This window comes from Macaca nemestrina, chromosome 3 (genome assembly GCF_043159975.1).
Source record: "Macaca nemestrina isolate mMacNem1 chromosome 3, mMacNem.hap1, whole genome shotgun sequence".
Lineage (NCBI taxonomy): Eukaryota > Metazoa > Chordata > Mammalia > Primates > Cercopithecidae > Macaca > Macaca nemestrina.
In genome coordinates this window covers 101,142,532-101,155,630 of record NC_092127.1, presented here as the reverse complement: position 1 = coordinate 101,155,630, position 13,099 = coordinate 101,142,532, and the positions used below count along the sequence as shown (strand labels likewise).

Here is a 13,099-nt window from a genome sequence, read left to right as displayed (position 1 = left end):
CTTTTCTTAACAAACTCTTTCAGTACAAAGATAAAATGTGGCACTCTGAGTCATAAAATTTTCTGAATTCCAGAAGTTGAATATTTTTCTGAATGTATCAACCTGTTAAAGTCAGTTCCTGTTTGTTATTTTAGGCATATATTCTTGGGCTTTTTTTTTTTGTTTTTTCTAGAGAAACTATGAAGTACCAGCTGTACAAGTAAGGGTAGGCCAAACTGCTAAAACAGATACCTCCCTCCCCTTCAGTACCCTGAAGAACAAGAAGTTAATTTTTTGCTCATGTAACATTTCGGAGAGGGTATTCCAGGTTAGCAGCAGCTTTCCCCCATATGGTTATTAAGGGATCCAGGCTTCTTCCCTGCTGGCTCTCCCAGGGCCCTGTCATTGCCTCTGTGGTCGTGGCTTAACAGCCACATGTAGGTTCTGGTGGAGAGTGTGAAGAAGGCTTGCCACTGCTGTTTCCTTAAAGGCCTTGTCCTAGAAATGGCCCACATCACTTTCAGTCATGACCCATTGGCAAAGTTCTTAATTATTTAGCCAAGGATACCTACAAGGGAGGCTGGAAAATGTAATGTAGGCATGTGCCCAGGAGGGAAAAAATGAATTTCAATAGATGGCTAGCGATGGCCTTATTAGTGCTCAGACTCAAATGAAATAGTAAGTCGACTCTTATTTCTTCTAAAATAATTGGGTCTTGACATTGAAATTGGTGTGTGTGCTGATTGTGTTTAATAAGTGACCTCCAGTGCAGTTATTTTATTTTGCCACACTTTATGCAATTTTTATTTTTTCTGCCTTCCCTTTTGATGTCTAAAGGGAAGCATAACTAATTATTGGAAAAGTTATTGAAACTTAAAAAAAGATTTGAACTTGGCTTTAGTTGATGCTACCCCACAGAAACTGCAAACATCCAACTCACCGTTCTTAGTTGCTGCTAGTGATAGTCTATACACAGTGACTCATGAATTTAGCCTGTCTTGAGGCTTCAGAACTTAGTCTTAGGTCGTCACCAGAAGAGCATTATCCTAAATTACAGCTTTTCAATGGAGGGGAGGGGCAATCTTGCCCCTCAGGGGACATTTAGCAATCTCTGGAGATATTTTTGATTGTCATACCTGGGGGGATGCCCCTGGCATCTCCTGGTTTGAGGTTAAGGATGCTACTAATCTACAATGCACAGTACAGTCCCCGCCACACACCCTACAAAGCATTCTCCCACCCAAATTACCAGGAGTGAGGACTTTGAGAAACCCTGCCCCAGACTGTTAAATTCAAAAAGAAATAATGGTTTATTACTCACTGTGTGCCAGGCACTGTGTTAAAATCCTTATATTCATAGTGTCATTTTTATCCTCACAACAACCTGTGAAGAAAGAACTATCATCCATCACCACTTCACTGTTGAGGGCACTAAGCCTTCTAAAGGTTAAATGACTTGCCCAGGGCCACAACTAGTAGATGTTGCAGTCAGGACTTAATTCCAGGCACTTTGTGTTCAAAGTGTTTCTCATCCACTGTGCTGTATGCCAGTAGTGCCCAAACCTAACTTTAGCCAGCAATTGTCTGCATCTCTTTAGTTTATGAACATTTATTTATTAGGGCATTGCAGGATAAATCATACCAACACAGTCCATGTATCCAGAATTCTAATTGATCTAGGGAGTGGGAGAGCCTGCCTCTCTATAATTTTTTTTTAAATTGGTGTGACATATATATAACATAAAGTTGGCCATTTTAACCATTTTAAGTACGTAATTGAGTAGCATTAAGTAGATTTATTATATTATGTAAATGGACTTAACGCAATTTATTTCCAGAACTTTTATCATCCCAAACAGAAACTCTGTACTCATTAAACAATAGCTCCCTGTTTCCCCATTCCCTCTTGCCCTAGTCCCAGGTAACCTCCATTCTACTTTCCCTGTCTGTGAGTCTCCCTATTCTAGCTACCTGATATAAGTGAAATCAGACCATGTTTGATCTTTTGTGTCTAGCTTATTCACTTAGCATAATATTTTCAAGGTTTATCCATGCGTGAAAATTTCCTTCCTTTTTACGACCGAATAGGATTTCATTGTGTGTGTACACACACATTGTGCACACACAGTGAAATCCTATTTGGTCGTAAAAAGGAAGTTTGCATTCATATGTACACACACACCACATTTTGTTTATCCATTCATCAGTTCGTGGGCATTTATGGTTTTTTTCCACCTTTTGACTGTTGTGACTTTCCCTTTATTTTTAATCTGAACTTTACTCCATCACTTCCTCCCTTTCCTTTTTTATTTGCACCATAATTTTGAACAAGCAGACTTTGTATTTTCATTACTCTGGGGATTTTTTTGAGGGAGGCTTGCTGCCCTTGGGGTTATGATAAGGTTGTGCCGGTAACAGAATTCATGCAGTAAAAAACTTTTATGGGACTTTCTTTTGTGATAGGTACTAGGGATGCAGAGATGAACAGTACAAGGTCTCAACCTTCAAGGACCTCAGGGTTTAGTAGAGAAAACAGAGGTATAAGTAAGTCATTGCAATGCCAGTTCCCAGATATGGGAGGATTCCAACAAAGGGAGGATCAGGCCAGGCACAGCAGCTCATGCCTGTAGTCCCAACACTTTGGGAAGCTGAGATGGGAGGATCACTTAAGCCTAGCAGTTCAAGGCTACCCTGGGCAACGTAGTGAGTGGCAAAAAATACAAAAATTAGCCAGGCAGGATGGCACATGCCTGTAGTCCCAATTATTTGGGAGGTTGGGGTGGGGGAATCAGCTGAGCCTGGGAGATTGAGACTGCAGTGAGCTGTGATCACACCACTGTACTCCAGCTTGGGTGACAGAGTGACAGCCTGTATCTAAAAAAAAAAAAAAAAGGGAGAGAGAGAGAGAGGATCAGATCTACCTGGAGAGGTCAGAGAAGGTTTCCAGAGAGAATAAAACTTGAGCTACATTTTGAAGAATGAGGGGGGAATACAAGGAGGGAAAAATAACAGGAACAAGACCTGTTCCTGTTACAGCAAACCTGTAACTCCCGCCATGGAATGGGCACATTTTCCTGTAGACAGTTGGAGCAAGTATGGGCTTCAAGCTTAGGGGGCTGATATGATCACTTGTCAATCTGAAGATGACTCTTGCAACAGTGTAGAGGATAGGGTGAGGTGGATAGGTTGGCGGCCGACAGACTAGGTCAGTGTAGAGGATAGGGTGAGGTGGATAGGTTGGCGGCTGACAGACTAGGTCAGTGTAGAGGATAGGGTGAGGTGGATAGGTTGGTGACCAGTGTAGAGGACACGGTGAGGTGGATAGGTTAGTGGCCAGTGTAGAGGACAGGGTGAGGTGGATAGGTTGGTGGCCAGTGTAGAGGACAGGGTGAGGTGGATAGGTTGGTGGCCAGTGTAGAGGACAGGGTGAGGTGGATAGGTTAGTGGCCAGTGTACAGGACAGGGTGAGGTGGATAGGTTAGTGGCCAGTGTACAGGACAGGGTGAGGTGGATAGGTTGGTGACCAGTGTAGAGGACAGGGTGAGGTGGATAGGTTGGTGACCAGTGTAGAGGACAGGGTGAGGTGGATAGGTTGGTGACCAGTGTAGAGGACAGGGTGAGGTGGATAGGTTGGTGACCAGTGTAGAGGACAGGGTGAGGTGGATAGGTTAGTGACCAGTGTAGAGGACAGGGTGAGGTGGATAGGTTGGTGGCCAGTGTAGAGGACAGGGTGAGGTGGATAGGTTGGTGACCAGTGTAGAGGACAGGGTGAGGTGGATAGGTTGGTGGCCAGTGTAGAGGACAGGGTGAGGTGGGTAGGTTGGTGGCCAGTGTAGAGGATAGGGTGAGGTGGACAGGTTAGTGGCCAGTGTAGAGGATAGGGTGAGGTGGACAGGTTGGTGACCAGTGTAGAGGACAGGGTGAGGTGGATAGGTTGGTGGCCAGTGTAGAGGACAGGGTGAGGTGGATAGGTTGGTGACCAGTGTAGAGGACAGGGTGAGGTGGATAGGTTGGTGACCAGTGTAGAGGACAGGGTGAGGTGGATAGGTTGGTGACCAGTGTAGAGGACAGGGTGAGGTGGATAGGTTGGTGACCAGTGTAGAGGACAGGGTGAGGTGGGTAGGTTGGTGGCCAGTGTAGAGGATAGGGTGAGGTGGATAGGTTAGTGGCCAGTGTAGAGGATAGGGTGAGGTGGACAGGTTGGTGACCAGTGTAGAGGACAGGGTGAGGTGGATAGGTTGGTGGCCAGTGTAGAGGACAGGGTGAGGTGGATAGGTTGGTGACCAGTGTAGAGGATAGGGTGAGGTGGACAGGTTGGTGACCAGTGTAGAGGACAGGGTGAGGTGGATAGGTTGGTGACCAGTGTAGAGGACAGGGTGAGGTGGATAGGTTGGTGGCCAGTGTAGAGGATAGGGTGAGGTGGATAGGTTAGTGGCCAGTGTAGAGGACAGGGTGAGGTGGACAGGTTGGTGACCAGTGTAGAGGACAGGGTGAGGTGGATAGGTTGGTGACCAGTGTAGAGGACAGGGTGAGGTGGATAGGTTGGTGACCAGTGTAGAGGACAGGGTAAGGTGGATAGGTTAGTGTCCAGTGTAGAGGATAGGGTGAGGTGGATAGGTTGGCGGCCGACAGACTAGGTCAGGAGAGGGCTGACCAAGAGGAGGAGGGGTGACGAGGGCTGGAACCAAGGCATATGAGCTGCGATGGAAAGAAGCTAGGTAGAAGAGAAATAAAAACCGTCAGAACTGTGGAACCAACTCCATGGGAGGGATAAGAAGAAGGCCTATTCTAGGGTGAAACCCAAATTTCTGGCATGGTACCATTAACCCAGACAGAAAGAGTAGATTTTCAGAGAAAGAAAAAGAAACAAATTTTTGGGGAGGTGAGTGTGAGCTCTCTAGAGAATATGCAGGTAGAACTACATGTTAACTGTAGCATATACTTGTCTGCACCTCAGGAGATGACTGATTAAGAATTCAGGATTCAGGCCAGGCACGGTGGCACACACCTTTAATCCCAGCTGCTTAAGAGACTGAGGCGGCAGGATTGCTTGAGCCTGGGAATCCGAGACCAGCCTGGGCAACATAGCAAGACACTGTCTCAAAAAAAAAACAGAAGAAAAAAAAGAAATTCAAGATTCAGGAGTCAATATTACTTAAGGTAGCAACTGTCTTTTCTATAGAAAAAGGACAAATATAGATAAAAGCCACTTCCCTTTTTAAAAGTGTCCCTACAATTCAAATGAATACTAGGAAGGATTGTATTCATTCTTGTAAATGAGACTCACATGTGTCTTAGCACAAAAAGAGGATTCTTTTATGATATAAATACACTGAGAATTTGGTCAGGCCATCACAATGAACTGATAGTTCATACGGATTTGAGTCTTTATACCACTCTGAAATCTGGACCAACTGGGCCTCCAAAAGGCCATTTTGCAGATCTGGGCTTGTTTCTGAAGCTACAGACAGGCCGCTTCCAAGCACTCTTAAGTGCTCTACAAGTAATATTTCTAATTCCCAAGGACAACCCCACAAAAAGGTACTCTTACTTCATTTTTAGATGAGGAAGCGGAGGCTCATGATGTCAGGTAAGCTTTCTCAGCTCCCAAGTGGTTAAGCCCTCAGTTTAATATCATTTGACTCCAAAGCCCTGCGTTGCACCATGCCTTGATAATAGGCCATATGGGTTTCATGTATTTCAGATGGGGCAGGGTAGTGTGAGGTGAAAGATCCACAATTAACCTTTTAACCATGGAACTGAAATATTAACAGATGAAGTGATACAATAGCTGGAATTAATTCTAAAATAATTGGGGTGGTAATGGTCTGTGACCTGTTAGGAACCAGGCCGCAGAGCAGGAGGTGAGCAGCAGGCTAGTGAGCATTACTACCTCCTGTCAGATCAGCAGTGGCATCAGATGGGTGAGGATGTAAATGAACTAGGATTGGCATTGAGTTGAGATTGTTGGATCTAGGTGATAGATTTGTCATTATATCATTCTCTCTTTGTGATATTTCTGATATTTTCTAAAATAAAAAGTTGTAGTTATTTATTTATTTAGACAGAGTTTCACTCTTGTTGCCCAGGCTGGAATGCAGTGGTGTGATCTCGGCTCACTGCAGCCTCCGCCTCCCGGGTTCAAGCGATTCTCCTGCCTCAGCCTCCCGAGTAGCTGGGATTACAGCCTCCCGAGTAGCTCGCCACCACACCCAGCTAACTTTTGTATTTTTAGTAGAGACGAGGTTTCACCGTGTTGGTCAGGCTGGTCTCAAAACCGCTGACCTCAGGTGATCCACCCACCTCAGCCTCCCAGAGTGCTGGGATTACAGGCGTGAGCCACCGTGCCCAGCCAATAAAAAGTCTTTGAAAGGATTTAGATAAAATAGTTGGGGAAATGACATTTTTGTTCAAAGCCAACTATTTATGTTTGGAATATCTTTTGTGCTTGGAGTTCTCCATTACAGAGTTCCCCAGTGTTCATATTAAGAAGTAACATTGTGCAGAGGAATGCACTGTTTAGATCAGCAGTCCCCAGCCTTTTTGGCACCAGGGACCAGTTTCATGGAAGACAATTTTTCCACAGACCTGGGGTGGGAAGTGTTTGGGGATGAAAGTGTTCCACCTCAGATCATCAGGCATTAGTGAGATTCTCATAAGGAGGGGGCAATCTAGATTCCTCACATGCGCAGTTCACAATAGGGTTGTCACTCCTGTGAGAATCGAATGCCACCGCTGATCTGACAGGAGGCAGGGCTCCGGCGGTAAAGCTTGCTCGCCTGCAGCTCACCTCCTGCTGTGGAGCCCGGTTCCTAACAGTTCATGGACCAGTACCCATCTGCAGCCTGGGGACTGGGGACCGTGCTTTAGATGATGTACTTTGGCTTTGCATTCTGGCATTAGCTAAGCACCCTCTTAAAGGAAGTTGGGTCTATACTCATTCCGTGTTCTCCCTAACAGCTGGAAACATTGAATACCTGCAGTGCTGGGAAGTTACTCCCACCACAACTAGAACAGCTGTGGGAAAGACAACAGTTGATTTTGAAGAATGTCATCAATTTGCACATGATTCCGTCCTTAACCATTCTTATCCTAACAGCTCTGCCAAACATGGAGAATAGTTGGCTGCAGGACAGCTATTTTTCCTACTTGTAGATGCAACTATTTCTCACCCATCCGGATATAAAAGGTCCTTGTACCCTAAGATTGGTCCTACATACACACCCAGTGGGAAAATGGGATGAAAAATTTAAAGCAGTAAATATTTGAGGAAGTAGATAATTTAGAAAAAGAAAATACACAGGGCCAAGCACAGTGGCTCACATCTGTAATCCCAGCACTTTGAGAGGCCAAGGCGAAAGGATTGCTTGAGCCCAGGAGTTTGAGGCCAGCCTAAGCAATGTAGTGAGACCCCACATCTATAAAAATTAAAAACTTAGTTGGATTTGGCAGTATGTGCCTGTAGTTTAAGCTACTTGGGAGGCTGAGCTGAGGCAGGAGGATTGTTTGAGCCCAGGTGGTCAAGGCTGCAGTGGGCCGTGATTGTGCCAGAGTATTCCAGCCTGGGTGATAGAGTGAGACTCTGTCTCAAAAAAAAAAAAAAAAAAAGACAGAAAAAAAGAAAGAAAATATATGGAGGTATATAATATAAAAATATAAATAAGGGAGGCCGAGTGCAGTGGCATGCCTCTAATCCCAGCACTTTGGGAGGCTGAAGCAGGAGGATCACTTGAGGCCGAGAATTCGAGACCAGCCTGGGCAACATATTGATACCTCATCTCTGTGAAAAATCAAAAAATGAGGTGGAAGGGTGGCTTGAGCCCAGGAGGTCAAGGCTTCAGTGAGCTGTGATTGCATCACTACACTCCAGGCTGGGTAACAGAGAGAGACCCTGCCTCAAAATAAATAAATTCATACATACATATGAGGACTTGTTTCTTTCCATTTGAAATGTTTCATTCAAAGGCTAGAATTAAATTGCCATAGGCCATCACAAGTTTAACTTGAATAAATTATTTTTTTTTTCGAGATGGAGTCTCACTCTGTCACTCAGGCTGGAGTGCAGTGGTGTGATCTTGGTTCACTGCAACCTCTGTCTCCCGGGTTCAAGCGATTCTCCTGCCTTAGCCTCCCATGTAGCTGGGATTACAGGTGCCCACCACCACACCTGGCTAAGTTTTGTATTTTTAGTAGAGACGGGGTTTCACCATGTTGACCAGACTGGTCTCGAACTCCAGACCTCAAGTGATCTACCCGCCTCAGCCTCCCAAGTTCTGGGATTATAGGCGTGAGCTACCGCACCCAGCCTAGCTTGAAGAAAATTTGATAGGAGTTTGTTTTTTCTATTTATAGGCCAAGCAATACCATGTATAAATATTAAGAATCATGGCTGTTCCTTAGTGCCTAGTTGTTTATAAACCATGAGAGAGAATGAAATCATTGACCAAGTGAGACAGGGCAACAGTCTTCCCTGGGAGTAAAGAGACGAGCAGTTTCTGTTGACATATATTTTAGGCCTGGCCTCCAAAAAAAAATTTACCCAAAGCAGTGGTGTGTTGGTGTCCAGGGCTACCGAGCCTAATCTTTGGCTGCCTCTGTGTTATTTTAAGTTGTAATTTTCCGTGTCATCTAAATTTGTAATAATTCTTTAGTATGATAGTGTTTCAGTGAACAAACATTCTGCTTGCTGCATTTCTTCTGAGTGAGTAATTCCCTGACAACTACCAGATCTTGGCAGAAGCAAAGTTGGTCATAAGTTATACTCCACTCTCAGTGTTGGTGAAACGTATGATGCGTAACACAGTGTTTTTGAATTCAGTGCTGATTTTCCTAAAGGACATTTGGGAGGAAAAAAGAAAAGGAAAGGGAATACCCAAATTCAGGAATAGAACATATATATTATTATAAGACTTAAAAAATACATGAACACTAATCATGAACTCATTTCTTCTTAGTAAAAGACCTTATGCTCTTTTTCCCATTTCTCTGTGTGGCTTGATTATGGTGAAAGTGGCTGTGTGAGTTTCCATTATTGAAGGAGTTAAGGTCTGTGGAATCAAAGTGTGAGACAACATGCAGGGACCAGGTTGGTTTCCATTTAACAGCCAACCTAATGTAACTGAAAGGATTGAGAGGTTTGTCTTTTTTGGAAAATGTTAAGGTTCTTCCAAGTAACCAGCAATGTGACTTTACCACACTGTTCATTAACAGGGGTTTGGATGATGACCACCATGTCTGCTGCTGGCTGAGTCCAAAACTGCGGTCACTCTCTCCAGCAAGCTCAGGGAGGGTTACGTCATCTTCACTCAGCCAGCCCAACGCTTTTTCCATCTGCTAAAATGTAGAACATGGTTGCTGATTCTACCCTTTCTACAGAGAGAGAGGGAACATGGATGAGTTGCTGCTTTTAAAGATTGTATGTTAATTGCTGTTTTAAAAATCTGCTAAGCCAAGCACGCTTAGTGTAATCAGTCACCATGGAGTTTTTTAATAGGACAGCTTCTGCTCTTACAGAGCAGAGCTTTTATGCCAGTGGGTTAGAAGCATAACATGTTTCTATATTGAAATGATTCTCCAACAAGGACTTCTTTTCATCAGGGGTGACCTAAAAGGTATTACTTGAAATACAGTTACATCATGTTCTTAACTGGGTTTAGTAGTAGGATAATTACAGGGTTGTATCCACCTCAAATGGGAAGAACTGATAAGTTTTGCACAATTATTTAACTCCTCTGTTAGGCCTTCCTTATTTCCTGTTCTCTTTTTAAAATTTGACTAAGATACTCCTAATGGGCTTGGGAGCCTATAAAATGATCAGGATTGTTGCCTTATGTTTTGCATGTTTGGGGTAACAGTGGAGCCAGATGTACCCTTAAATAAAAGGTAGGCCTACAAAACCAGTTTCTCATTGCATTCAAAATGTGATTTAAAAAAAAAAAAAAAAGGAGACTCTCGCTTACAGGTGATACTGTTTAGTTTGTTCTTTATTTTCCCTTTTGCCATTCATGAGATTTCTTAAATAAAATGACATCTTTTCTTTTTTTCATTATTATTTTAAAGGTCTCTGGGGAACAAGACTCATGGAGGAAAGCAGCACTAACCGAGAGAAATACCTTAAAAGTGTTTTACGGGAACTGGTCACATACCTCCTTTTTCTCATAGTCTTGTGCATCTGTAAGTAGAATATTTCCTTCCACTTATGGGAAAGTTTTGAAAAGATTTGACCTGTCCAAATCATCGTTAAAAGGAAGTGTCTGTGCACCAGAGGGGCAACTCGGAAGTTACCTTCTTACCTTTTTTTTTTTAATTTGGGCATTTGTTTATTGACTATCTTCCTGTGGTAGAATGCAAGCTTTATAAGAGAAGGGACATGATTTGTTCTCTATAACCCCATTTCCCAAAACTGTGGATGGCAACAGAAGGCTCTGAAAAATATGCAAGAAAGAATTTGACCAAGTGCTAAGTGACTGTGGACTTGCGTTTAACATGGGAAGGGAAAGGCAAAGAGTTCAATTCCAATTTAGAATTTGGTCAGGTTCTCTTCTGCACTCTGGTAAACATTAATTAAAAATCAGCATTATCTGACCAGCCAGTTCATCGTCAGTGGTGACGATTTTCACTATGAGATACTCGTGGCAACCTGCCCGACACCAAGAAACCAAGTTAGAGGATTTTTGTATTAGATTTCTTAACAATGAATACAGTGTCACTATTATTACAGTATCATCATTATTGTCATACTGTTATTATATCAGGTAACATAAAGTCTGCATAAGAATTATTTCCAGAAAAATGACTTTCCAAACTTAACTTTCAGAAAATATAAATAATCCTACTAATATTGCTTTTGTTGGCGTATACATGTAAAAGTCTCCTTTTAGATTTGGATAGGTTGTGTCATTGCCTCATTTTAATACATTATTTTTGTCAATCTTTAATAATTGCTAGACTTTTACTCCACAAGAAACTTGCTATAGGCCAGTCTCTTTCCTGTTCTTTTCTTCTTCAGTTTGTCTTCCCATCCTCTGGTAGGGGGAGGGGAGGGATGCCTGAGCTACATTAGCTGTAGGAACCATTTGTCTCATGAGCTAGATTAGCTGTAGGAACCATTTGTCTCAAAGTCCAGAAAGCCACAGGTGATGGATTTGTCCTCTAAATCAAAGGGCGTTTGATGATGGATTTCTGTCATGTCTCATCTAAAGTCTTCACGAGAACAGATGAAGAAGCAGATTTATGACCCCAGAGCCTCCTACCAAACTCCTCTGATAAAAGGGTTCCTTTTTTTTTTTTTTTTTTTTTTAATTAGAAACAGAGTCTTGTTCTGTTTCCCAGGCCAGAGTGCAGTGGCACAATCATAGCTCACTGCAGCCTGGAACTCCTAGGCTTAAATGATCCTCCCACCTCAGACACCCAAGTAACTGGGACCACAGCTGCATACCACAATGCCCAGCTAACTTTTAAAAACGTTTGTAGAGGTGGAGTCTCACTTTGCTGCCTATTCTGGTCTCCAACTCCTAGCTTCAAGTGATCCTCCTGCCTCAGAAGTGCTGGGATTATAGGCATGAGCCACTGCACCCAGCCTGGATGTGATATTTTTATGTTTTAAATTGTTAGAGTTTAGAAACTGAGATTGAGTTTGTTGTCTGCGTTAAAATGGTGCTTAAATATTAAACTGCAGAGGCCTTAAATATTAACAAGTTGATTAGAATTACTAAGTTCTTTTCAAGCTTTACATATATAGACAAATTTCTTATACAAAATAGAAGGTAACCCCTGTACATAAGTCTAGAATTTCAGCAGTCCCCCAAACTGACTGAGCATTAGAATCACTCAGTGAGTTTAAAATACATGTGTGGTTTGCCCAGCTCTACTAACAGAGCCTCCATAATATAGCCTAGAGAAATGAGTTTTCAGATACAGTGATAAATTTGGAAAGTAAGCCAGAGAAGTACGCTGAAGACAGAGAGTTTTAGGAAACATGCCTAAAGTCACATTTGAATTGATTTTCTTGTTTATTTGATAATATTGTTGCTTTTTGTTCTTTTTCACACGAATCACATTTTATTTCTAATGTGAGCAGCTATATATTTAAAAATTTTGTTTTTGGAATATTGTAGAATCTCTGGTTAGGAAGATATCCTAGCAATCATATGGTCTGACCTCACTGAATGCTAAAATTCTCTTAAACATCCCTCTCGTATGGTTACTCATCCTGCCTCTGATTGAACAAGAGTCCCAGGTTAAGGGACTTACTTCTTTGAAATCGTTCATTTCATTTTTTTATAGCTATGTTAGAAAGTTCTTCCTTCAGTGAAGCCAGAGTCTGTCTCTTGTGACTTCTACCCAGTTGCACCCTCCAAACCTACCTATACCAAGTATCTTTTTTCCATGTTGCTTTTCCAATTCAGCTCTTCGGAAGTTTGGAGACAAATACCTAATCTCCCCTAAGCCTTCTTCAGGTTAAGCCTTTCTAGTTCATCCAACTGTTGATTATGTGATTGGAGACACAAGTTTGAGTGACTCCCTTGATGGAAAGTCCCTCTGGTGCATGTTCTGTTCATCAGAGTCCCTGAGAAAGCACACGAGCCTCACCACGGTGAGTGGGGCCATGAGATTCCTAAACCAGATGCTACACTGTGGCTTGTGCAACCTGCCATGGCCAGACTCATGAGACTGTCTCATCATATAAATAATTCTTTAGTATCTTCACCAAAAACTGTGAATCACTGTATCCCCCAGCTATATGTGAGCTAGCCTGGGACCATAGTGGAGGACTCCTCTTTCAACCCTGTTAAATTTCATCTCATTAGGATCTGCCCATTTTTCCATTCTGTTGAAATTATCTTGGATCTGGATTCATTCATCTCAACATCAGCTACTCCCTGAAGCCTCACAGTATCAGCAGAGTTATTATCTGTATCCATATCCTTGTAAATTATTAAACCAAAAAAGATTGGTCTAAGAACATCAGTCCATTAATCAAGGCTCTTTGCTTGGAGTTCACTTCATTATATTATCATCCAGCTCAGAGTGTTCGTAAACAAGATGATAGGAAAGACTTCTCCAAATGCCTGTCTGCGTAATTCCAACATTCCTCTGATCTGTGAGCTGTTGACCAGAT

General features: G+C 42.7%; 1 protein-coding gene across 1 annotated transcript in view; it reads left to right on the top strand.

Moving 5' to 3' along the window:
• Window positions 1-13,099, top strand: part of LOC105479647 (polycystin 2, transient receptor potential cation channel) — a 72,089-nt gene that overhangs the window by 3,834 nt on the left and 55,156 nt on the right. Inside the window, exon 2 of the mRNA XM_011737738.3 lies at window positions 10,039-10,152. Within this exon, the coding sequence (XP_011736040.1) occupies window positions 10,039-10,152 (114 nt within the window). The remainder of the gene's footprint in view (window positions 1-10,038; window positions 10,153-13,099) is intronic.